General features: G+C 48.9%; 14 protein-coding genes across 14 annotated transcripts; 7 read left to right on the top strand and 7 right to left on the bottom strand.

Annotated features, from left to right (window-relative positions):
• The first annotated feature begins 737 nt into the window (after nucleotides 1–737).
• Nucleotides 738–1,374, top strand: EURHEDRAFT_415893 (uncharacterized protein). Its single transcript, XM_040782809.1, has 2 exons — nucleotides 738–889; nucleotides 945–1,374. Exons 1-2 carry the CDS (start codon nucleotides 859–861, stop codon nucleotides 1,079–1,081), a joined length of 168 nt encoding a protein of 55 aa, XP_040635585.1. The 5' UTR covers nucleotides 738–858; the 3' UTR covers nucleotides 1,082–1,374.
• EURHEDRAFT_545592 (MCT family MFS transporter) lies at nucleotides 1,012–2,762 on the bottom strand (the record flags this gene model as incomplete). Its single annotated transcript, XM_040787452.1, has 5 exons — nucleotides 1,012–1,432; nucleotides 1,480–1,577; nucleotides 1,627–2,376; nucleotides 2,429–2,645; nucleotides 2,704–2,762. 5 exons carry the CDS (start codon nucleotides 2,760–2,762, stop codon nucleotides 1,279–1,281), a joined length of 1,278 nt encoding a protein of 425 aa, XP_040635584.1. The 3' UTR covers nucleotides 1,012–1,278.
• Nucleotides 2,763–3,241: 479 nt separating this feature from the next.
• On the top strand, nucleotides 3,242–5,367 carry EURHEDRAFT_405566 (C6 zinc finger domain protein; the record flags this gene model as incomplete). Its single annotated transcript, XM_040780395.1, has 2 exons — nucleotides 3,242–4,272; nucleotides 4,323–5,367. 2 exons carry the CDS (start codon nucleotides 3,242–3,244, stop codon nucleotides 5,365–5,367), a joined length of 2,076 nt encoding a protein of 691 aa, XP_040635583.1.
• Nucleotides 5,368–5,535: 168 nt separating this feature from the next.
• On the top strand, nucleotides 5,536–6,096 carry EURHEDRAFT_463624 (cupin domain-containing protein; the record flags this gene model as incomplete). The annotated part of the gene is made up of 1 exon (XM_040784894.1): nucleotides 5,536–6,096. The coding sequence occupies one exon, from the start codon at nucleotides 5,536–5,538 to the stop codon at nucleotides 6,094–6,096; it is 561 nt and encodes a 186-aa protein (XP_040635582.1).
• A 224-nt stretch (nucleotides 6,097–6,320) lies between these two features.
• On the bottom strand, nucleotides 6,321–7,229 carry EURHEDRAFT_405564 (uncharacterized protein; the record flags this gene model as incomplete). The annotated part of the gene is made up of 3 exons (XM_040780394.1): nucleotides 6,321–6,333; nucleotides 6,374–6,635; nucleotides 6,695–7,229. The coding sequence occupies 3 exons, from the start codon at nucleotides 7,227–7,229 to the stop codon at nucleotides 6,321–6,323; spliced, it is 810 nt and encodes a 269-aa protein (XP_040635581.1).
• A 601-nt stretch (nucleotides 7,230–7,830) lies between these two features.
• EURHEDRAFT_380554 (putative aromatic-L-amino-acid decarboxylase) lies at nucleotides 7,831–9,404 on the top strand (the record flags this gene model as incomplete). Its single annotated transcript, XM_040779310.1, has 2 exons — nucleotides 7,831–7,879; nucleotides 7,933–9,404. The coding sequence occupies 2 exons, from the start codon at nucleotides 7,831–7,833 to the stop codon at nucleotides 9,402–9,404; spliced, it is 1,521 nt and encodes a 506-aa protein (XP_040635580.1).
• Nucleotides 9,405–9,586: 182 nt separating this feature from the next.
• On the top strand, nucleotides 9,587–10,771 carry EURHEDRAFT_389101 (Isochorismatase hydrolase; the record flags this gene model as incomplete). The annotated part of the gene is made up of 4 exons (XM_040779766.1): nucleotides 9,587–9,861; nucleotides 9,910–10,186; nucleotides 10,246–10,313; nucleotides 10,384–10,771. The coding sequence occupies 4 exons, from the start codon at nucleotides 9,587–9,589 to the stop codon at nucleotides 10,535–10,537; spliced, it is 774 nt and encodes a 257-aa protein (XP_040635579.1). The 3' UTR covers nucleotides 10,538–10,771.
• Nucleotides 10,772–10,803: 32 nt separating this feature from the next.
• EURHEDRAFT_415891 (class I SAM-dependent methyltransferase) lies at nucleotides 10,804–12,785 on the bottom strand. The gene has a single exon (XM_040782808.1). The coding sequence runs from the start codon at nucleotides 12,293–12,295 to the stop codon at nucleotides 11,075–11,077; it is 1,221 nt and encodes a 406-aa protein (XP_040635578.1). The 5' UTR covers nucleotides 12,296–12,785; the 3' UTR covers nucleotides 10,804–11,074.
• A 703-nt stretch (nucleotides 12,786–13,488) lies between these two features.
• Nucleotides 13,489–14,812, bottom strand: EURHEDRAFT_223319 (uncharacterized protein). The gene has a single exon (XM_040778018.1). The coding sequence runs from the start codon at nucleotides 14,512–14,514 to the stop codon at nucleotides 13,600–13,602; it is 915 nt and encodes a 304-aa protein (XP_040635577.1). The 5' UTR covers nucleotides 14,515–14,812; the 3' UTR covers nucleotides 13,489–13,599.
• Nucleotides 14,813–15,599: 787 nt separating this feature from the next.
• Nucleotides 15,600–16,399, top strand: EURHEDRAFT_415888 (uncharacterized protein). The gene has a single exon (XM_040782807.1). The coding sequence runs from the start codon at nucleotides 15,655–15,657 to the stop codon at nucleotides 16,240–16,242; it is 588 nt and encodes a 195-aa protein (XP_040635576.1). The 5' UTR covers nucleotides 15,600–15,654; the 3' UTR covers nucleotides 16,243–16,399.
• Nucleotides 16,400–17,011: 612 nt separating this feature from the next.
• Nucleotides 17,012–17,662, bottom strand: EURHEDRAFT_463798 (uncharacterized protein; the record flags this gene model as incomplete). The annotated part of the gene is made up of 2 exons (XM_040784908.1): nucleotides 17,012–17,250; nucleotides 17,314–17,662. Coding segments are annotated over 2 exons (588 nt in total), but the record flags the coding sequence as incomplete, so codon positions are not given.
• A 296-nt stretch (nucleotides 17,663–17,958) lies between these two features.
• EURHEDRAFT_380548 (uncharacterized protein) lies at nucleotides 17,959–19,876 on the bottom strand (the record flags this gene model as incomplete). The annotated part of the gene is made up of 5 exons (XM_040779309.1): nucleotides 17,959–18,214; nucleotides 18,264–18,994; nucleotides 19,053–19,543; nucleotides 19,591–19,750; nucleotides 19,796–19,876. 5 exons carry the CDS (start codon nucleotides 19,874–19,876, stop codon nucleotides 17,959–17,961), a joined length of 1,719 nt encoding a protein of 572 aa, XP_040635574.1.
• Nucleotides 19,877–19,884: 8 nt separating this feature from the next.
• EURHEDRAFT_533285 (NmrA/HSCARG family protein) lies at nucleotides 19,885–21,243 on the bottom strand (the record flags this gene model as incomplete). The annotated part of the gene is made up of 5 exons (XM_040787241.1): nucleotides 21,170–21,243; nucleotides 20,434–21,109; nucleotides 20,210–20,382; nucleotides 20,114–20,163; nucleotides 19,885–19,894 (listed from the first exon to the last, which is right to left on the bottom strand). Exons 1-5 carry the CDS (start codon nucleotides 21,212–21,214, stop codon nucleotides 19,885–19,887), a joined length of 954 nt encoding a protein of 317 aa, XP_040635573.1. The 5' UTR covers nucleotides 21,215–21,243.
• Nucleotides 21,244–21,775: 532 nt separating this feature from the next.
• EURHEDRAFT_533284 (putative toxin biosynthesis ketoreductase) lies at nucleotides 21,776–22,710 on the top strand (the record flags this gene model as incomplete). Its single annotated transcript, XM_040787240.1, has 5 exons — nucleotides 21,776–21,815; nucleotides 21,868–22,269; nucleotides 22,305–22,386; nucleotides 22,441–22,540; nucleotides 22,599–22,710. 5 exons carry the CDS (start codon nucleotides 21,776–21,778, stop codon nucleotides 22,668–22,670), a joined length of 696 nt encoding a protein of 231 aa, XP_040635572.1. The 3' UTR covers nucleotides 22,671–22,710.
• Between the last annotated feature and the right edge of the window lie 341 nt (nucleotides 22,711–23,051).

Here is a 23,051-nt window from a genome sequence, read left to right as displayed (position 1 = left end):
TGTATCTACTGATTTTTTTTTTTTTTTTTTTTCATCAACGCAAATTGGATATCTTATTGCTTCCTCATACTTGTCTACTTTTACATAGTTTTAGATACTGAAGATTGGCCAGTCAGTGATCATTCCAATTTTCATATTCGTGCATATCTTCCAGGGCCCTGGTTGAGATCCTAATAAACCAACCGACGCGAGTATCAAATGTGGAGGCAAACAAACATCGAAGTGAACGAACAACCAGTGAAGGCTTAAACCGACCGTCGTTTTTTCGGTGGGTAACTTTAGATATCTAACGTTTGATGGCAAATTGCCTCTATACTCCAATTCTCTCTCTTATCTCTCTCTCTCTCTCTCCCTCTCAGTCACTCTTCCCTTCTCGAAACCGATACCTAGTAAGCTACTGATCTACATCGACTCCGAAGAAACAGCCCAATTTTCAGCTCATTGTACTGCTCTCTCGTTATAACAGAACAGCATTTATAGTATTAGAATTTGTGGTAAAGCATTTTGATACCCTTGATAGCTGTAGAATATCTATAATCAGGCCAAAGTACGATATCCCCTGGAGGATCAGGGCCGTTGGGCACCGGGGTCCTCACCATGTACTCCACATTCATACAACATCTATACACGACAATTTCTATATAAACTGGCCGTTTCATTCTTTCAAGCGCATCGAAATGCATCTCTATAACCCCTAAAATAAAAATGAATCGCCGACTCGGGCTCTCGGGCTTTACACCCCGCCCAATCGGCGACCCCACATTACCACACATATAATCCCAACCGACTTCACCTCACCTCATCCCATCAACCTCACCATTTCTATCTTCCACAAAACAAACAACTCTTACAAACAAAATGTGCAAGAAAGCCACCTGCTCCAACTGCAGTACGTTCCCCACCGTATCCACGTAACAGATAAGGCGTAAATATTGACCAAGCAGACAAAACCACCTGGTGGGGTTGCGGAAGTCACATCCCCAGCGTCATGGATGCGGTGTCGCAGGACGAGCGGTGCACATGTACGCCGCAGGTTGAGCGCGAGGGGAAGGCTTATCCGCCCAAGGCGGAGAATCCGTGACTGGCCGGTTGCGTGATTCAGTGAGGGTCGAGGGTGTTTACGAGATGATGGAAGTGCTCCGGTGGCTATCAAAGTGTCTGTGGGAATACTCGATCTATGGTATATAGGGAACTTATTTTTTGAAGAGTGTCTCAATCGAAGCCAAAGCTATCCATTATCTTATTTCGATCATTTATCGCAAGCTAGAATTGGGCGCGCTAGACGATAGCAAGCAACCTCCGGTTTTGCGCCAGTCGTGCAATAACTAGAAGAACAGCGCCTACTAGAAGACTCACTCCGGAGTAGGTTGAAAGCGCCAGGTATCCGTACTTCCCAGCCAGCTGGCCGCCGATCGGAATTCCAGCCATTGCCCTGGACAGTTAGTAGCAAACTAGGGAAGATGGATGGAGAAAACATACGATAAAGAAGTAGAGCCCATAACAGCTCCGATAGCCAGCCCGAGAGTCTGAGATGTAGCAACCTGGGCTGCGCAGGCTTGTTGCAGAGACAAGATACCCTAAACGGGTTAGTATGGAACCAAATGGTTCAAGGAGAAAGGGACTAACCCCAGACGCAAACCCATAAGCAGCAGACCAAACCACCAATCCCGCTACAGAAGTCGCCTTCGTCCAGCATAGTGCAATAATTCCCGCGAAGGAAGTAGCCACGATACAGCTATTGAATTTTCCATATTTATCTGCGACGATACCGGGGAGGATACGGCCGAAGAACGATGCTCCGTTAACGATCGAGACGGTATAGAAGGACAAGTCGTCCGAGAACCCCATCTTGACACCGTAGGACGTGGTAAAGAAAAAGGGAGAGAACATTCCAAAGTAGATGATGAAGAAGGACAGGCAGGTTAATTGCATCTTGGGTTGTTTAAGGATGGAGAAGTCTGTCTTTGGGAGTTTTTTGGGTTCTTTTGAAGTCGACGATGTTTGATCTTCGTTGGTTGGCTGCGGCGCGGGTGCGGGACGACAGCAGGTACAAGAGATCAGGAGAAGAGGGAGCATGATAAATCCTGAAATCCGCATGGTCCATGGAAAGCCGATGTTGGGCTTCTGCAGCAATTCTCTAATCACGATAGGCCATATGACACCTCCCAGAGAAGAACCGGCGATGACAATCCCCATGGCAGCAGCGCGTTTGACTTTGATATGCTGGCCGACAAGGGCGAGCATGGGAGTGACCAGGAGCGCCATCGAGACGCCAAGTAGGATACCCTGAGCAAGGATAAACTGCCACAGCACTTTGCACAAAGAGGCCATCATCATGGCGAATACGGTTCCGACGGAGCCCACGTACAGCATCAACTGTACTCATTAGTCTATCTACCTCTCTAAGATGTTCATAAATCAGGCTTACCCCCGGGCCAAAGAAGTCAAGCAACGGACCAGATATGACCGAAATGGAGAAAATGAAGAAGACACTGAGGGCTCCGATCCATGCGATAGTAGTTTCTGTTTCGTTGGCGAGTTGGTACTGCATATAGTATGTTTCGAATACACCGAACGAATTCAAGAAACCAACTGTGCAAAAGAGTCCGGTGAAGGCGCCGAGGATGGTCAGGTTTGCTCTGAGTCTGTTATTGTCAGTCGGCCAGCTTGGTCATGAGCATATGCTGCTGCGAAGAGACGTACGTGTACTCGCTTTGAGGCTGAGGCTGGGCCTCAATCTGCGAGTTATCTTCTGCGCCCATGATGTTCGATAATTCGACTTGGTTGGATAATTCGATGTGGTTGGATCCTCGGTGGTTTTCTGGTGTCAGGTATGGGACGAGCAGTAGCTTTTATAGATAGCATGGCAACTGGTAACAAGGAAGTTAACAGAAATGACAGTCCGGAGCGTCCGTGGGACGAAGAAATCAGGTATCCGGAAGCAAAATTAGCCCTGGTGATGATTTCCCTTTCGGGTTATCGTAGTAAGGCTTCTCGGAGAGTCCGCGGAGGCTCCGAGGCGCTGAGATCAACATCATTTGACCTTTTCACACGTATATCCGGCGGGAAAAAAAAATATCTAACCAAATCCCTGTGCTTCTCTCGCATTTGCCCTTGTTCGAAATTGTTCATACTTGCTGGTATTTTGTTCAAAGACAAAATTTTGCCTCTAGCACACGTGATTTCCCGCTTCGAGCCTCAGGCAACACCGTCACCATTGTCAACCACTTCATCTCCCTCGATGAAGCGCAAACCATCTGAGCAGGAGGGGACTCCTTCAAAACGCGCACCAAGACAGGACCCAGTGTCTTGCGAGTTATGCAGAAGAAAGAAACTCAAGTGCAACCGCCAGCAACCATGCAGCAGCTGCGTGACGCGACAATTGCCCTGCAGCTACGGGGCATCGGTATCCTCGTCAAATATAAGTCACGATCAACCAGCTGATAGTACAAGAGATACAAAGGCGATATCAGATGAGAGCCGGGTTCCAACTGCGAATATTGTTGTCGCACGTTCGGATGGTCAGATATCGCGCGACAGAAACGAGTCCGTGATGACAGCGGACTGGCTCGAGAAGATTGTCTTGGGGGATCGAGTTCCGACGGGCATGCGAGCGACGCGAAGGGGACTGAATGAACCTTCAAAGGCCGATGTTAAGAGTCCTGGGCAAGCAGTCGCGGGGAATCCTCTGTCGATATCCTGGACGGCTTCTTCTGAGAACCCCGCGACGGTTCAGTTGCCTTCATTCCTGCCAAAGAAGGCGGAAGCAATGACTCTGTTCCAGTATTATAACAAATACATCGACTATCTGTACCATATCATCCTACCAGACCGGGTAAAAGAACAAATCGACGCCATCTACCAAGCTATTAAAGACCAGGAACAGCTGAATTTAAACCACCTGGCTCTTCTGTTCAGCATAATCGCAAGCTCCCTTTTCCTACAATTGTCTATTGAGTCTTCTGTCCATGCAGAGGCATGTAGTCGAGAATATATCTTCTTGACAGGTGCTGCTTTGATGCAAAGTAACTACTCTGCATATCCGACAATCGAGGGACTACAGGCGATGTTAATAGTGGCGCATAACTTATCCAACACGAACTGTCATCCATCCGTTCGTGCGGTTTTTGTGCATGGCGCAATTGTTAGTCAAGCGAAGAGTCTCATGCTACATTGTATCGACTCGCCTCAGTTCGAAAAAAAGGCCGACGCTGATATGATGGAAGTCGAGCTCAAACGGCGCCTTTGGTGGGATTTGGCGTCATATGACTGGTAAGCTCCCATGGAATATTAACCCAGGCGGCTGCTGACCTCAAACGTAGGTTGTTGGGCTTCCTCAGCGGTCCGCAGGAAAACACATATCTCATCCATCCGGACCACATGAACGTCCAAAGACTGGCAAATATAGATGACACAATACCAGACAGCAAAGAAGAACATTCGTTGCCAACTTCAACGCCAACAAAAATGTCTTATTCTCTCGAGCGGCTCAAGCTCGCAGAAGTGTGCCGAGAGATAGTTGATGCAATTGCCTATGAAAACCTGCGAGGAAGAGAAGTAAGCTACGATAAAATTCTCGAGCTGGATCGTAAACTCCGACAAGCCTATGATTTTCCGGCCTTTTTCCGTCTTGATTCCGTTTCCAGACATCAATATGCATCTCTCTATCATCACCGACCAGCAATCGCTTGGCAACGATGTCTCCTACATCAAGCTTACCATTCACGCTTGTGTCGACTACATCGCCAATATTTGATTCGAGGGGCTCGTGATCCGACATATTCATATTCCCATGTGGTCTGTCTCCAATCAGCGCGCAAGGTGCTTGAAATCAAGAGAATCATGGATGATGATGAGCCGACATTTATGCCGCCAAGCTCAGTGGTCTGGTCAGTTATGCATCATGTATTCATGGCTGCTGTTATCCTGTTGATGGACGTCTGCTTCAACTGGGATGATATACTTGCGGACAAGAGAAAAGAAGAAGTGCTGGATGCATGTCGCATGTTGAGTAAAGCACAGCAATCCTCATCTACTGTTCGCGAGGGAATCAATGCAATGATGGAGGTTCTGCAGAAGCATTGGAAGGTATCCAGCAGCAAGCAATCTGCGGTAGCATCGTCTCCTGTCATAAACTCTATGGAGATGGGTAATCTGGCTCGCGATTTATCCCCGACTACCGAGTCGCAAACTGCTGATCTCAAGCCATCTCTGACAGATCTTCCAAGTAGTGCGATGGACGGTACCGGGGAGACGCTTGAAGATATATGGACCGAGATGCTAGACAGCAGCGGGAATCTGTCTTTTGATACGCCAGACTGGACGGGGCTATTAACCGAGTTAACAAATGCCACTGTATCTTATTGATCCCCGGGAAGTTCCAACACCAAGAACCAAGTTCCGTAACGGCTGTCAACTATGGTTCATGGTTGACAACCTATGATGCCATCATTATGTCGTCCAATTGTCATGCGACTTAGCACTTATGGAATGGAAGCATGATTCTAACACGGCAACTCGCTTGTCAACGTCAGCATGCAACGACCAAACAACCTCCCCTACATCCGCCGCTATATCACGACGCACAGCAAAGATGGCGAAGCCGTCTTCCTCTCCAATACCCAAGTTCCCAATTACATCCCCTCCAAGCCCGCTGGCCAGGATGGTGAACTAGCCCTCCTCTACACAACATCAGCCACACCCGTCGATCTCACCGATGAGGGCGACGTGGCCGACTACGATGACTTCCTCCATACACCACCGGGCCTGACCACTCCACGAGGCACGGTTATGCGGACGATTGACCTTCGGCCCGGGAAAGTTTCCCCGATGCATCGGACTGTCAGCTTGGATTATGGGGTTGTGCTTGAGGGCGAGGTCGAACTTATCCTCGATTCTGGGCAGAGCCGGGTGCTGAGACGAGGCGATGTTAGTGTGCAGCGGGGGACGGCGCATTCGTATAAGAATCGGAGTGAGACGGAGTGGTGTCGGATGTTATTTGTGTTTTTACCTATCAACCAATTAACTATCAAAGGGAAGGAGTTGGAGATGGAAGTTTACGATGAGCAGTATCAAGACGGTGGGCAGGATAAATGAATATAAATTGCTACCGATAAACAACGCGATCTATGTAAGTGAGTTGGTGAAAAAAAATAAAAATAAAAGCAACTACAACGAAGATTCATGATGCTGTCCATACGGCCAAAGTGCCTTCGCATCAATACCAGCATTACTCCCTATCCAGTCAACTTTCCTCTTAACATCCCCCTTATACCGTCCCAGAATCATCCCATTAACACGATTAAGTTCCCGTCCAACATCTATATCCAAGTCCTCCAAGAGTCTAATACAAAGGGGCGGAACATAGACGTACCTGTTTGCGCAGTTCTGAATGACCTGGTGGCTGTCCATGCGATGCTCATAGAGATCATGGACCATCTTGCGGATAATCTGGGGCTTTACTCCAGACTTGGGCCCTCTACTAAGTAGTTCTAGGGTTTCATCGAGTTTCTCCAGCACGAGGTCGTCGCAGTAGGTGCCGCAGACGGTTGAATGTCTGTATTCGGCATCGCGGAAACGTTGTATCCTAGAGCGTAGGGTGTGGATGAGAGCCGCTCGTCGCCTCATTATCCTCGCTACCCTTGTTAGCGTTCACCCGGTAAACCACATTCTGAAGAAAGAAAGAGAAACTCACCACCAACATTCAACGGCACACACGTCCCCTCCAACTCCACATCAACCCCAGTATCCAACACCAACTCCTTCGTCGCAAACCGAAACGCCTCGCTCATATTGAATGCCCAACTAACACACAACAACCACTTCGCCACATCCCTCAGCGACGCCCTCGGATTCCCAACCCTCACCGTAGCAACCCACGTACTGAGCATCGTACTCACACTCTCAAATAACTCATACTTATCTACGACCACTGCGATATCATTGAGTAATTCGAGTTTTATTTTCCTCCCTGGCACCGAGAAGAAGCGTCCGTGGACTGCGTTCATTACGGCGATCATGGCAGTGGGGTTGTCATCGGGGAGGGCTATTTGCACATGACCGTGGGTGCGGAGAGTGGTGGCTTCTCTGAAGGGACCGGTTAGTAAGGCTCGGTAGTAGGAGGAGGCGGTTATGAGGTGACGGGAGGAGACGAGGAGTCTAGTGGGGGGGTTGGTGGTTGTGAGAGTGAGAGTTGTGTCACCGTCTGGACAGATGTTGTGGATGGGCATTTTGTTGGCTTGCATTGATTGAGCATATAGATTAATTGTTGGATGCGTTGGATGAATCGGAATTTTGTCAGATATCAAAATATCTGTTCCGTTGGTGTATATACAGCACGGACAAAGGGGCATTGTTGAACCCTAGTCTTTGAACATTGGTATGCATTATTAGAACAAAGCTGCCTTCATTCATTTGTATCTCTAACATGCATTCAGTACCTTGTTGTGCTTCCCTTGTGATCCCATTGCGCTCTGTTTATTATGCTGTTTATTGTTACTATTTCAGGGCTGCTGGATCTTATCTCAGATAGCGCTAATCTCATGTAGACATTTCGGAATGTCGGAACGCCATTGGACAGCCAATTCATAAATATATAGTGCTACTTAGTATAAAGATATCCATATTGATATTTCTGCAAAACAAGCCCATGTTCAATTATTGTTGTCTATATTACGCCCTACCCGGTAAATATCTCACCGAGCCATCGGACCATTCCGAATTCCGACGGACCTATTCCGCAGTGCCGACCCCGCCAATATAATTCTCATTCTTCTGCATCTGAGACTGTCTGTTCCTACGCTCACTGAAACCCAATCCAAACAGGTAAAGATGGATCACGACCAATTCAGAACCGCTGCCCATTCAGCAATTGACGATAGTAAGTCACCTCCCAGAGCCATCCTACAATCACCCTCCTAACCGGCCTACCAGTAATAAGCTACTTTCAAACTCTCCCCTCGCAACGCGTTGTCCCAGCCATCGAACCCGGCTACCTTCGCCCCCAAATTCCCTCCAATCCACCCACGGACCCAGAATCATGGCCCGACATCCAAGCCGACATCGACACAAAGATCAAACCCGGTCTCACGCACTGGCAATCACCAAACTTCATGGCATTTTACCCAGCCAACGTGACATACCCGTCTATCCTGGGAGAGATGTATAGTGCTGCATTCAATGCGCCAGCGTTTAATTGGTTATGTTCTCCTGCATGCACGGAGTTGGAGACGATTGTTATGGACTGGGTTGCGAAGGCGCTTGCATTACCCGGGTGTTTTCTGAGTGATTCGGAGAATCGTGGGGGCGGAGTTATCCAGGTTTCTGCGAGTGACTCGATTGCAACTGTTATGGTTGTCGCGCGGGAGCGGATGGTACGGGACCTTGTGCTTGCGGAGGGGTTGAGAGAAGGCACGCAGGAGTTTGAAGAGCGGATGATGGATTTGCGGCCACGGTTGGTTGCGTTGGGGAGTGACCAGACACATTCTAGTACGGCCAAAGGGGCGATTATTGCGGGGACGCGGTATCGTAGCGCCAAGGCGCGGTTAGAGGATAATATGGAGATGACCGGGAAGGGTCTAAGGGGTGTATTGGAGCAGTGTGAGCGGGATAACCTGACGCCGTATTATATCACCTTAACTATGGGGACGACGAATACATGTGCGTTAGATCGGTTTGCGGAGATCAAGGCCGTGTTGAGCGAGAAGCCCGCTTGGCAGAGGATCTGGGTGCATATCGATGCGGCATATGCGGGGTCTGCGCTGATCGCAGAAGAATGGCAGCACATCGCGCAGGACTTTGCAGAGGGCGTCGACTCGTTCAACACAAACATGCACAAATGGCTTCTCGTCAATTTCGACGCGAGCTGTCTCTTCGTCCGCAGCCGTCAGGATCTCATCGACGCACTGGACATCACACCAGCCTACCTACGCAACACTTACTCAGAAACCGGCCAGGTAATCGACTACCGCAACTGGTCCATCTCCCTGGGGCGGCGGTTCCGCGCGTTGAAGATCTGGTTCGTCATGCGCAGCTACGGTCTTACTGGGATGAAAGCGCATGTCCGCAAGGCTATTACCTTAGGAAACACCTTTGAAGACTTGGTTCGAAGTCGCACGGACTTGTTTGAGATTATCACCAGGCCTGCGTTTGGATTGACTGTTTTCCGGATTAAGGCGCCTGGTGCGTCTGCTAATGGATCTGTTGTGCAGCCTGAGGAAGCATGCAATGCTTTGACGAAGAAGGTGTATGAGTTGATTAATGCCCGGGGAGAGATTTTCATTACCGCTAGTGTTGTGGCGGGTGTACAGGCGATCCGGGTTGTGAGTGCCAGTGAGGCAGCTCAGGAGTCGTATATTCGACGGGCGTTTGACATTATTGTCAAGACTACGGAAGAATCGCTGTAGACGTTGTATATCGATACTACCTGTTCTGTTCATAGTATGCACATACTACTTGGTGTTCCATGACGAAATCATCGTATAGTTTGACTGATGTCACCCATCGAGAACTCAGGGTACATTAGATCGAGTTCAGCATCGAACTCTTTAAACATTACACTATCCAAGATTAAAGAAATGTATTTCAAATGTATCTCAAAAGCGCCCTTCAACTATCCCTCACCAGCACTCTCCTCCCCCTTACACCACTCAATTCCACATCCCCATCCACCTCACCAACACCGCAATCAAACACAGAACCCGGCTACTCCATCAACACACCCTCAACAGTATCCGGAACGCCGCATTTTGGCCAGAACTACGCAGTCCTCAACCTCGATCTAATTGACGGCCTCGTCAGCAATGTCAACGAGACCGATGCAGGGAAGATATGGATTAATGCGACTGCGAATTGGATCAATGCGTACGCTTCCCATTTCCTCCATATAAACCAGACTAACAACCAAACCAGCGTCCATAAACTAGATTCCCCGCCACTAAACATCTACACGAGAATCTACTTTACGGAATCCTGGAAACCCGAAGTCACCGCCGACACCCCATTCTCAAAAGTCGTCACACCACTAGGAAACATCACCGCCTCAGATCCTAAATCCCAGATTTACCCTGCCTTTCAACCAGCCGGTAACCGCAAAGACGCAGTTCTGCGCAAATCGAGATACTACGCCGGAGACGCAAACTCGCTAGAGGAGATTCTCAGGGTCCAAGGAGTTGACACTGTTATTCTCGTATGTCCTCCTTTTCTTCTCTTTATGAGGGATGGAGGAGAAAATATTGACGAAAGTAGTCAGGAATCCGAACCTCCGGCGTCGTGCTCAGTACCGTATTCCGATTATTCGATTTGGATTATAACATGTAAACCCCCCCCTTCTTCCCTTCCCTCCCCTTACACTCCATACAGGTATAGGCATGCTAACACACCCAGATACATAATCTCAAACAACACTCTCGAAACATCATCAAACGCGCAAACCATCAATGACATAATCCTAACAGGAATCCTGCCCAAGATGCCTGTGGGCGTTATTTCACTCGAGCAGGCGATCGCGGGCATAAAGCGGTCTGCTAGTCACGATTAGCTTCTAGCCGTTATTTCCCTCCCCGTTTCTGCAGATCAGGTCTCCATGATAGGCGTGGAAACATTATCCGCGAGGCTTGGTTGTCATGGCGAGTTATGCATAAATAAACACAAGCGCAACTATGACATAATTATACATTGATTTTGCGTCAAGTCGGAAAAAGTGCATTTGTTTTCTATGTACACTAAATCAATCTATAACAATGCTGAGTCAATGCTAATCAATAACATGGCCTTTTAAAAAAAAAAAAAAAAAAAAAAAATAACAATATCAACATTAGTATGTACTGTACTCTGTACGCGTATTGACAGGATCAGGATTAGTATCTATCATAGTCTCGTCCGCGGTCGCAACGCCACTAACAGGGAAAACCGGAAAATAACAAGCAAGAGACAAAAACAACAAAATAAAAATCAACCCATGCAAGCGCCGTAATGGTATTGTCGTCGGCGGATCGTGATATGTTATATCGGAGGCGACTAGAAGGAAATAGAGAGGTAGGATGGTGGCGGCGGTGGTGATGGGAGAGGAAGGAGACTACCGCTCCGGCTTCTGTGCGATAATGCGATAACTCGTAGTGATCAACCGCTTATAATCCATCTCCACAAACGCCTCGCCGTCCATACAAAGCCGGTTAATGAGCGTTTTAAAGTGCGGCGGCAACACGCGCACCTTGACCAGCGCAAGGATCACCCCGCGCATCGTGCGGAAGTATGTGTCCACCGTCTCGATCAACGGCGCCTGCAACCCGTCTAAACTAGCATTATCTGATCGCACCACGCTAAACCCGGCGTCGCTAAGGGCGTCCTCGAGGAGCTTGGGGGTGGGCGTGCCGACGGCGCCGATGAGCGGTTTCACGCGTCGCATGAGTGCTTCGTGCTCGGGGTTATCCGAGTCGTAGGCGTCGAAGCTTACCCAGTCGAGCATGGAGAAGCGCGCGCCGGGTTTGAGAACGCGGAAGATCTCAGCGCATAGCTTGCGCAGGTCCTTGCATAGACTGAATGCTTGGATCTGGTAGAAGGCGTCGAAGGAGGAGTCGGCGAAGGGGAGCGGGAGGGCGTTGAAATCCTGCTCGACGAATTTGTTTTCCGTGAAGCCCTGCTTTGTGTTGAAGTCGCGCGCCTGCGCGATCTGGTTCGGGTCGATGTTGAGGCCCGTGATGTGTGCGCCAGAGACAGCGGACATGTGTGCTGCGACGCGGCCACGACCACAGCCTAGATCCAACACGCGGTCGCCGGGTTTCAGCTGGAGATCGCGCGAGATGGACACTTCGTAAAGCAACTGGTTCTCGAGTACTGAGGCCTTGCGACTCATGAACGGCGGGATGTACATCTTCTCGACGTCACCCAAGGCGCAGAGGTGATTCAGCACACCATAATAGGATTTCAGACAATCGCCAACTTTCTCCTGGTAATTGGGCCCCAGGGTCTCGACCATTTGCTGCTCGTCGGACCAGTCCAGGTTGTAGATGACATAGGAGGCCATGAAGTCATCTACCTCTTTCTGGTTAAGATTCGCCAAGTAACGGAAGGCGGTCCAGAAGCTTTTCCAGCGCTTGGGAGCGGCTGCGGTGTCATTAAGCTCGGAGAGGTCGTTTCCCTGAGCATCCTTTTTGGATTTCCGGGACTTCTTGGTCTTGGTCTTGGTGGTGGCTGTGATGCCGTTCAAGGCGAGCTTCTGCTTTTCGGTCGCAGCACCGTCCAGCGAGCTGCTATCGGAGCTCCGGCCAGAGTCGGGAGATGCGAGCGCGGTGGCCATTGTCAGGTTTCAGATGAAAATAGGAAGAGCCAAGAACATGCGTCTATACAGTGTGAATGAGATGGAAGGAGAAGCTCTGAAAAAATTTCAGAGAAAAGAGGAGAAAAGAGGGACAGAACAGGTTATATAAGCAGCATAGGGATCAACAACAGCGATTTTCATTTGCCCCGGTTTGGGTAAAGAACCGGAGAGAGCAAGGGAAAGAGACACGATGACTCGCCGGAAGTGACGGCAGGGCCTGTCGGGCCGGAATGTGAGGCCGACCTTTATTGTATATTCGATGTGCTTGTACTTGTGTATATAGTGCAGAGGAGGACTACGGATATAGATTGATGGAGCTCGGACGGAAATGACGCATTACCGCTTTTTGTATGAGTAGAAGTATACAAGATCAGTATGTTCTTCCGGATTCTTTCACAATCAGCTCCGTGCTAAAGCCGTGATCCGACTCCGTATACTCCGTACACTCCGACGCCTCTTATAAGTCAGCTTTACTCTCTACTCTCTACATTGTACCATGGTCATAACACAGAGTTAGTTTACCAAACACCGGCCGGGATAGACGGGTGTGACTAAGCCCATCACCTGATGGACCCTGGGATCGGCAAATTGGCATGCACGATGATGCAATGGCAGGACGGGTGAAGTACATGATACAATACACGGGTACTTGAAGCTACAAACAAAGTAAAGAAACCAGTATGGATCTATGGTTACCGGTAAGTATCTACAGGTACTCTTGCACAGGTTTTCAAGATAGGCTCTGTAGTTAAATAAAATTCTGCAGTGGGCCCGAACAAGGTTAGCGCACGCGCCGGCTAACTCGGCCCAGCCCTCGTGTCACCTTCCATACCAGGCAAGTACCTCCTGGCGCGCGCTTACCTAGGGCTGACTGGCCGGAAAACCCCCTTTCCTATCATGATAAAGGCGCCCGATACTCTAAATAATGAATACTGGTTGATTACCTGCATGTACGGAGTATCGCTATACCCATGGTATTTTCTACTGCTTGACCGTACACGCTGATCCCCGTGCGGAGAAGGATTGCGATCGTCCGATCTCCAGGTCGCTAAGGGCGTCATTCTGCATACAACTTGAGGAGGAATACACTGTCAAGAGTCTGGAGTGTGGAGAGACAACTCATTGGCCGCATATGGAGTACTATGACATACTGAATGCCGGTATGATGTATGAGGTCTGTCATATTATCGTCGTGACTATGTGTATAAACAAAATGCTATCATATAAACCGTAAACATCACATCTTCCTTTACATTTTCCTCCGATTTTTTTTTTCAGTCAGGTTAGATCTGGTGAGGATACCCCTGTGGGTACTGAGGGTACGCCTGTGGGGACCCTTGCTGAGCCGCCTGCTGTGGCGTCAACAGCGGCGTCGCATTGACCTGAACCCCTCCTGGCCCTGCCCCAGCCGCGTCTTGTGGCTTGGGGTCGTTCGCAGCGAACATCATCGACATCCGATCATACTTGACCTCCCCGTTCGACGCCGCTGCTTCATCCGACACTGGAACCATCGAGTACGCCGACGATCCAGCCTGCAACAATGCCTTTTGCTCCTCCTTGCGACGGCGTATAATGCGTTTACGAATAGCGAGCGCAATAAAGACGATCGCGATGATTCCGCCAAGCGAGCTGAAGGTTGCGATCGCAGCGATGTTGCCAACACGGTTGCGCTCGGCAATTTCCGGGGAAACTGTGCTGGTTGCGCTGGAGGTGCTGGTTGTGCTGCTGCTGGTGGAGGTCGTGGATGTGCTGGAGCTGCTGCTGGAAGAACTGGAAGAGCTGGTGGAACTGGTTGTCTCCGACGAGGTCGTGCTGGTCTCTGACGAAGTGGTTTCGGAAGAAGTCGTCTCGCTGGAGGTAGTTTCTGAAGAGGTCTCTGAACTAGTCTCAGAGGCACTATCCGCAGTGGTTTCCGCAGTGGTTTCGGCGCTCGTTTCAGCGGTCGTCGCAGTATCAGCTGTTTCCGTTGCGTCCGCCGCAGTGTCGGAGTCGTCTGTGGAGTCGCCAGAGTCCCCTGTGGAATCCGCTCGCTTCTGCTTGACGAGCGTCGTCCATGTTGGGGCGCTGCTGGGTGGTGGTGTTGGGTCTGGAATGCTGACAGTGCGCGCAGGGAGAGCCTGGGCGGGAGTTTGCGCCGGTTGGTCGGCGCATGCCAGCAGACAGAGAGTCTGTAGGGCGAGAAGAATTGGCAATTTCATTTTTATTTTCTTCTGCTTTTATCCTTTTCTTCTTTTCAACCTCTTCTCTCTCGCAAAATCGGAAGCAGTGAGGAATGAAGGAGAAAAATCATCAAGGGAGGAGAAAAACAATGAGGCTGAGCGGTCTTTATCTCTGCAGCCATTTAGAGCCCGCCATGAGACACGCACCAACCAACGCGGCCACTCCACTGCGAACTGTTCCAATGGGTATAGGGCAGTGTATTTTTAGTATAATCAGGTTAATTATTTAGCCAGCTTTGCACTATGGTCTGATTTCGGCGCGATATCTCTATCTCTTTATATTAAGAGAACAAAAGCACATCATGCACGTGATAGTACCTGACACACACGTGATATCACCTGACAAGCACGTGGGGGTGGCTGGCAGTGGAAATTTCTGCCTCACATTTTTATGGCGCTGCTGCCTGCCTGCCTGCCTGCTGCTGAGTGAAATGGGGATCGGGGGCCGGAGATGCGGAGGAGTCGAATATCCGCGACTAACAAGGTTGTATACACAGATGTCCAATTTTAATGAGAGAAGTATATTGCTACTAATGCGTACACCCACACAGCTGGTTGAGTGCTTGTCCATCTAAAATGTGTGTACAAGTTGGCCTATATCATCGGGCCGGTGGAACTTACCCAGTCGGTCCAACGTTATTCCTTATCACTGAGCACAAGGCTGACAGGCCATGTGATTTTTCCGGCAGATGTCGGCAATATCCGATCATTATGGGACCCGTTGGGTATACAAATTTTTCTTCAGCCTCAACCTTTCCACATTGGGTAATTATGCCTGTACGGAATACGGACACCGACCACTATGGCAGAACGGTGACTCAAGGCGCAGGATCTCTGCTAAGGCCCTTAGCTCCTTGGCCTTGGTTACTGGACCAATGCTGAGCTTTCGGTGTAATTTGGTTTGCTTTTTTTGACTTTTTGAGGCTCGTATTTGGGTGCTAAAATGGGGTTTAGAGGGTCTTTGCGCTCAGGACATGCCTTGCAGAGTCTGCCTTGTAGTGTATATAAGAATCAGGATCTCGGGATCTTCTCTGAGTATCCTCATCAGACTACACTGTTGATCAAAAAGCATACATTTATTACTTCTCCAAATCAATTGGGCACTTCAACACCAACCAAATGAAGTCCTACATCACCGTCCTGGCCCTAGCCGCCACAGCCCTCTCCCAAACAACCACCCTCAAAGTCTTCGACGCCGGCGAATCCGCCCTCCCCCTAACCGACGTCGCCGCCAGTGTCGTCGGAGTGAACGCCCTCGAAACAACTCTTGCCCTAAACTGCGCCCCCAACGCCACAGCATCTGTCTGCCCCCTGGAAACCCCTTTCACCCTTACCTACGGCCCCTCCACCGCAACCCTCAACGCCGCCTACACCACCAAGATCAGCGGCGTGCAAGCCAAGCTGTCCCTCGTTGAGGGCTGCGACATCGTTTCGTCGACGCAGGGCGCATCGTGCTCGCTATCTATGGTTATAGGTGTGAGTCTGCGGGGTACTTCGACGTCCAGGAAAACGAGTACGACTACGTCGTATAGGTCAGAGGACATTACATATCGTGATTTGGCGGTTACCGCGGGTGTGAGCAAGTTGACTGCTCCCGAGGCTACGCAGACGCCGGAGGGAGGTGCTGCTCCTGGGGCTGTTGGTAATGGGAAGGGGATTGGGGGGTTGGCAGCGGCGGCTGTTGCGGCAGCTGCTATGTTTGTCTAAGCTTGGGCTTATGCTAATGTGTAACGGATGCGTTCTGGCCATGAGCCTGCAGTGATGCTTTATTTTGATTTCTAGTACAAATAATCTGCTTTTATACCCTTGTCAAATATGTACTAATTCGGTTAATGCATACGAAATATCTTGTTCACTGAGCCTTTGTGCATACATATACTTCAATAAGCCCTGTCCCTGTCCTCAAACCGTATACTGCACCCATGGATAATTTCCAAAGTTCAGTCTCATCGGGCATTATGTCGTGCAAAGTTCTCTGGAATCCTTTGTGGAGGAACTGCGAGTAAAGGCACTATACTCGTATGCAGAGCCCTTCCATTTCTGCTTCGTGTCGTGAATTCCGGACCTCTCCGACCTCCTTTGCAGAAGCATTATCACGCGGATGCTTAGATTTTTTTTTTTTTTTTTTTTTTTTGGTTTTACTCAGCTAGCATGGCCATGTATCTCTCCTCCTGTCACCCAATCTGCTTCCCTTTTGCAACAGTGCATCCAAGTCGGCAATGACTGTGATTGCTATAAAGATCTGCATGATGCCTTGCCTTCGAATACAGAGCGAGCTACCAACCCAACCCAGTCGGTACAGAACCCCGATTTGAAGAATTTCTCCTGCTACTAGTCATGTTTCGAATTGGAATGTCAGAGGCGTTGAATTGTGCTGTCCTTTGCCTCCCCGGATGTTCAGTTTCAGTCTAGTTTTACACTTGGCGGGACCTCATCTCGCTTAAACTTAGTTGTTCTCTGGCGTTGTAGCTCATTATCACAAACTCCATCTTCTAGCTATTTCAAGACCCTCCGCAATAGCAACTACCCGCGTTTCTATTGCATATCCTTCACTCTCGAGTCTTTTCAAGCTCGAAAAGAGAGACGCCACAGGAGTAGTAAAAGCCTCGATAAACTCGTCTTCCTCCAACTCCGGCCGAGGCTCCTGATTCTCTGGAAGCGATAAATCCACATCCACGTAGACGTATTTGAAGTTATTGTTAGAAAATGCAGGTGCTGTGATGTCAAGTCAGAGTCTCGTAGATTTTTATCAGAACGGTAGATAGGTCCAGAACTCACAATTGAACAGAAGATTCCCTTTACTCTCCACAACTACACCCACAAACCCCGTTTCCTCCTTCAACTCCCGTACGGCAGCTTGCTCTGGACTTTCCCCAGCATCAACCATACCTCCAGGAATCTCAATGGCTATCTTGTCGATGGAAGGTCGGTATTGCTTCAGCAGCAGAAGTTCCGGACCCGTGCTCTTGGGAATGATGGTTACCACGCTAACCCCGATGACTGAATTGATATCTGTGTGTCGTTTTTGATACGTGCCGGATTCCCAGGAGCGTTGGACGCCGTTGGGATCGAAGTATGTTGTTTTGACTAGGCGTTTCCATTTAGCTTCTTCGGCGTTCTGCCTGCGTCAGATGGGTTTCGTTACGGGCAGGATTAGGTTAACACGTACCAACGGGCCCCGAGAGAGGATTTTGGGCAACGGGTATTTAAAATCTGGCATGATATCTCTATTATTTATGCTGTATTTCTTGTTCTGTTAAGTGGCAGGGGTTGACATGAGAAACAGGATTTTGTCCGGTCGGATGCGGGGCAGCGGAGTCCGATTATTTGCGCCCGGGATACTATTCTCTGCCCTAATACCTCACGGAATCAAGTCAATAGCTAACTTAGTGTTGAATTGGTTTCATGAATACAATTAAATATTTACACTTGAGTGCTGTCTTGTCGTGCCTTGGCGATTGCGCACTCGCATAACCTCACAAGTTCGGTGGCGAACCCATCTAGGAATCGCAAGTGGATCACTTCGCCCAATGTGAGCTTCCGGATGGGAATTCTGCGGATCAAATCAGGGACTTCATGGAGTATATTCATGTGGTGGTTGATCTCGGAGTCGAGAGGGTTATGGAGGATGTTTCGGAAAAGGGTGAGAATGGCTGTTATAGCGTAGAAAAGGACAACCCTGGGAACAATCAGCACTATGGCATCTTCTGAAAACGCTGTTGGCTTACCAGAAGCACTCCCCCTTGACTACGGGCAATGCAGTTTTTAAATAAGAGAGCGTGGACCGGCTGGCATTGATGGTAAGGCTGATACTGGAACGGATTCCATCATGTTCAGGTCCATGTTCTTCAGGGTATTTGCATCGTTCACTTGCTTGGTGGATGATAGTCACGCAATGGTAGTACGCGAGTCGCAACATGGTTGTCTGCGTGTTCATCGCAACAGCAGGTGTCTCAGGTGAAAACCACAGTGTCGGACGGAAGTCCAAATGTAAGGAAAGTCTCCACTGCTCCAGCGCCTCGTCCAGCTTTAGAATAGCTGACAAGATCTTAGTATCTGCTTTGCGACGCGCGCTGGCGGAGTAAAGCGCTTGGTATGCTTCGGACTTTATCTGTGAAAGACGCAGGTCGAAAGGATAGAGCGGGACAGTATGGTCATCGATCGATAAGGTATCTCGTAGGATATTCGAGTCTTGGAGCTGTGCGTAGCCTGTTGGGAGAGTGAGGTCGCAACACATATCGTGGATTGAGGGCGGTTGTCCGGTTCTTAGACAGATATCCTTGTCGAATGAATAGCATAGCCAGAAGAGATCGCGCAGGTGGCATTCTGGTATACTTTTATCGTATGATTGGAAGTGATCAGGTGGTGCATGAGCACCGAAGGCGTATAGTAGTCTGGTAGCGATTGACACAGAGACTGCAGCAGCTTGCAAATCTCCTAGGAAATATTGAAATTGGACCTGACCTTTATCAGTGTTGTTTCTCTCCCCGCATAATAATTTACGAAAGAGCATTTACAAGCATTATCAAGGACTGTAGCCCATCAAGTGTGATCTCCTGCGTGATCTGAGCCATGAAGCTCTGAGCAGCCGAAGCATAAGAGCCACAATCCATAGCTTCGTGTATATCATCATTAAGCCCAAACTGCGTCACCACAGAGAGGAAAGCATAAATGCATGATTTAGCACTGGCTGAACCCACAGCCTCCGGTCCGTAGGCAAGATCTAATGTCTTGGTAAAGAGCGACCTGCTGATCACGGGGAAGACGGGAATATGGAGCGACGAGCAGTACATCTCCACAAGTTTCTCGACGGTTAATCGATTTGGAAGTTTTGGGATACTGGACTCAGTATACAATCGATGTGTATTTGTCCATGGAAGTTCAAGCGTCTCGATGTTGACCTTTTCTCCTGTTCGTGATTCGATCCATTTCCGGCCTGTATCGGAGAATAGATCAATCGCAATTCCGTTAAAATGGACCATGCTTCCGGCTCTAATTTGCGAGACACCTGCAGAACATTAGCTTCTTCAATGACCCTGGATAAGATACACTGACGATTATCGACATGGGTCTCTATCGCCTTCTTGGAGGGGGACTGCCGGCCTGGATCTCTGGTACGAGGACATGTTCCTGTATCCGCAACTCTACTATATGTACAAGCGAGATTATGATGCTTGCACCAATTGCACTGTGGGGACTCTGCATCGCATTGTATCTAGAGCGGTTAGCATCACTCAACCTCCTGTACAGTGATATATACCTTTTTCCGGAAGCATGAATCACACGCCTTACGCCTACGCCTCTTATACCGCGATGGTTTCGGTACTGGATCTTTCGGCATATCTGATACTACAAACGCCTGGAATTCGAATAGTTGACCGGTGACTGTGTCTCCTTTGGTGTCTTTATATCTCGGCAAGAACCAATAAAATTATTTTCCGCTGAGTAATCGGAATTCAGCAAATTATAACGTCATGATACAAAAAGGATAGATTTCTTCATTTCATTCAAGAGATCTACCGGGAAAAGACATGTGCCCTCTTTTTCCAACAGAATTCAACCCCTCTTAACCGGTAGCTCATTCTCGTGGAGGAAATCAATCCAAGTCCGGAGGGACAAGCCCGGGATCTGTTCACCTGTTAGTTGACCGTCGGATATGAGAGAATCCACATACCTCTCTGGCTTGAACAAACTCATACCGAGCATAGATATTTCCGAATTCCTCGAAGATCAGCAATTGTTCTGCAAAGTCCACCGCCATTTCCGCACACATGCCGTCCCGAGATTCGAGTATCTGCTGAAACTCGTCGGCGTTGATCTTGCGGTACTGTGTTGGGATGTTGTATCCTAAAAAAGATGGTCAGCCGTGTTTCAGATGGAGGTTTTGTAGCGACATACTCTCGCCAAGTGCAGCCAGCTTTTCCGCCTCAGAAAGGGCTTGGGAATAGAATGCGATTGTCTTAGTAAAGTATTCCGAGCCGCCCTCAAGAACAATCCGCACAAGTTTACCTGTGTCAGCAATCGCAAAATTGGGCATTACCGTGTCTGGACTATGCGGGAATGACAAAGTATATACCCCATTCGCATTAGGCACAGGTAGATACCTCTCCGGGGATGTGAGGCAATTCTCGAAATAATTCGGAAACAGGATGGTCGTAGTCTTTGCCCACAACTCCGGCTTTTCATGCTGGATATACTCAGCGACCAAACTCTTGCTTTTCCAGTGATTAACCTTCATAAATCGGCCACCAGACAGCCTCTCCGGGTCCGGTAGTGCACTCCAGACAAAGTGCTCGAGAGTCGGGATCTGGACCGCGGCGTCTGCGATGGCTTTGCCCTGCACAATTTCGGCAGAAGCGGATTGCTTTTGCCAAAAGTCGGTCAGGGCGTAGATAGCATGCGCGCCGGAGAAGGCGGCGGCGAGAACATTAGTACCAGCATCGAGGTCGGCTCGTTGGACGTCGGCACCTCGTGCGGCGAGGGATTGGGCAGTGGATTTGGTAGGGTCGCGAGTGAGGGCCCGGACTTTGAAGGTGTTGGGGTACTGGAGGAGCTCTGATACTATGGAACCGCCCTGTAAGATGATATTAGAAACAGGCTTTGTAAAGAAGGAAGTGTATGGGCTGGAGCAGACCTGTAGGCCGGTAGCACCGATGACAACAACTGTTCGAGGGGCCATATTTGCTGGTATTGAAGATCTGATAGAATATGCTGGGACTTGATGCGATTGATCAATATCAGATTCCATCAGGACAAAGTGGTCTATTTATGTCCACACCCCGCGATAGAGGCAATTCCGAGTTTGTCATAGATCTTGAATCTGGATCTACATCTTGACAAACATGGGGTCTCTTTTGGGTGCTTAATTTGGTTTGTGCCTTGTAGATCATCTCAGCTCCGCTTAATCATCGGATTAGGTTGCTTGATCACTGTAGATCCAGGCGATCGAGATCGGACTCGCTGCATAGCAAGCCCGAGTTCCGAGGTCCTGTATGTGCAATACAGTATAGATTAAAAAGTCATGGTCTTCAGATTTGAGTCATTACACCGGGTCTGTCGGTGTCCCGATACCCTTCTGGTCCATATCTTTACAGAATGGATATCGTCCGCTTAATCATCGGAGCTACATCAGGGTAAGGGCTCAAATAGATGAAGAGCTCACAAACTAACATCGTTACTGAATGGTATAAATATGTCATGCTCTCAGTCTTTTTCCCGGGATATTGAATCCCACATCACAATGACCCAAACCGTCATCCTCATCACGGGTGCAAATCGAGGTGAATCCAACAACTCCAACACACTACTAGTCCTGATCTAACTCTGTCCTAGGTATCCGAAAAGCTCTCGTAATCACGTATCTGGCCAGAACAAATACCGCAGTTATCGCGACAGCCCGGGAAGCATCATCTAAGAACACCCAGGAACTTCGTTCTCTGCCAGCAGGCCCTGATTCACAATTGATCATTGTTATTCTCAGTCTTGACATACCATCCAGCATCAGCGACACAATTCCTCAAATTTTAGAGCATCATATTGGGCACATCGGTCTTGTCATCGCCAATGCCGACATCTGCAACCACTGGGGACCGGTAGTGGACGTAGAAGATTCGGACTTGATGTCCCATTTTGAGGTGAATGCCTTGGGTATTTTGAGGCTGTTCAGGGCCACTACTCCATTATTGCTGTTGAGCAAGCAGGCCAAGTTTGTTTATATATCTTCCGAATTGGCAAGTATCGCGATAATTGGCCAGTTGTCATCTTTGGAGTCTCGAAGGCGGCGGGGAATTATCTAGTTAAAAAAATCGATGCTGAGCACACGGATATCGTTGCACTTTCAATTGATCCTGGGTATGTGGTCTTATCAATTGAAGGTGTCCACGTACTGACTTGGCATATGTGTAGGTTTGTTCAAACAGACATGGGGAATCGTGGCGCGCAGTGCAATGGGTTGGAACGAGCGCCGATGACTATTGCTGAGAGTGTCCAAAGGATTATCGATCAGGTATGTTCATGTACTTGGATCCAACATAACGCAGTTCTGACTTGGTTTCATTTTCCAGATAGACGGGGCCACCAAGTCCACTATAGCTGGTCGGTTTATCAAATACAGCGGTGATCGGTTGTCGTGGTAGGTCGTATAGTCCGGAAATATTTGTAATTGAATCATAATATATCGGATTACATTCGATATTCAGTTAGCCGTCCTTAGCAACGTTGCAAGTAATGTGACCAAGTATACATTCATCACGAATACCCTGTCCAAGCGCTAAAAACCCGCATCTACACGTGCACAGTAGGACGGAGTGGATGTAATCAAACGTATGTATATATTGGCAAGCATTCGCAGTATCAGCCATAAAAATCTATCAAATCACTCCACACTTGTATCTTCGCAACCTAGTTCACAAAGTCTTCAAGATGCTTGCCTATTTACTCACAATCCTCTACTTTACCGATGAAGTCTCGCAGAAGTATGCAGATAACATTTTGCCTATGTGCTACTTCCTTGATTT

Source organism: Aspergillus ruber (assembly GCF_000600275.1).
Source record: "Aspergillus ruber CBS 135680 unplaced genomic scaffold scaffold00030, whole genome shotgun sequence".
Classification (NCBI taxonomy): domain Eukaryota; kingdom Fungi; phylum Ascomycota; class Eurotiomycetes; order Eurotiales; family Aspergillaceae; genus Aspergillus; species Aspergillus ruber.
The sequence above is the reverse complement of the archived record's forward strand: the minus strand, read 5'-3'. Positions and strand labels throughout refer to the sequence as shown.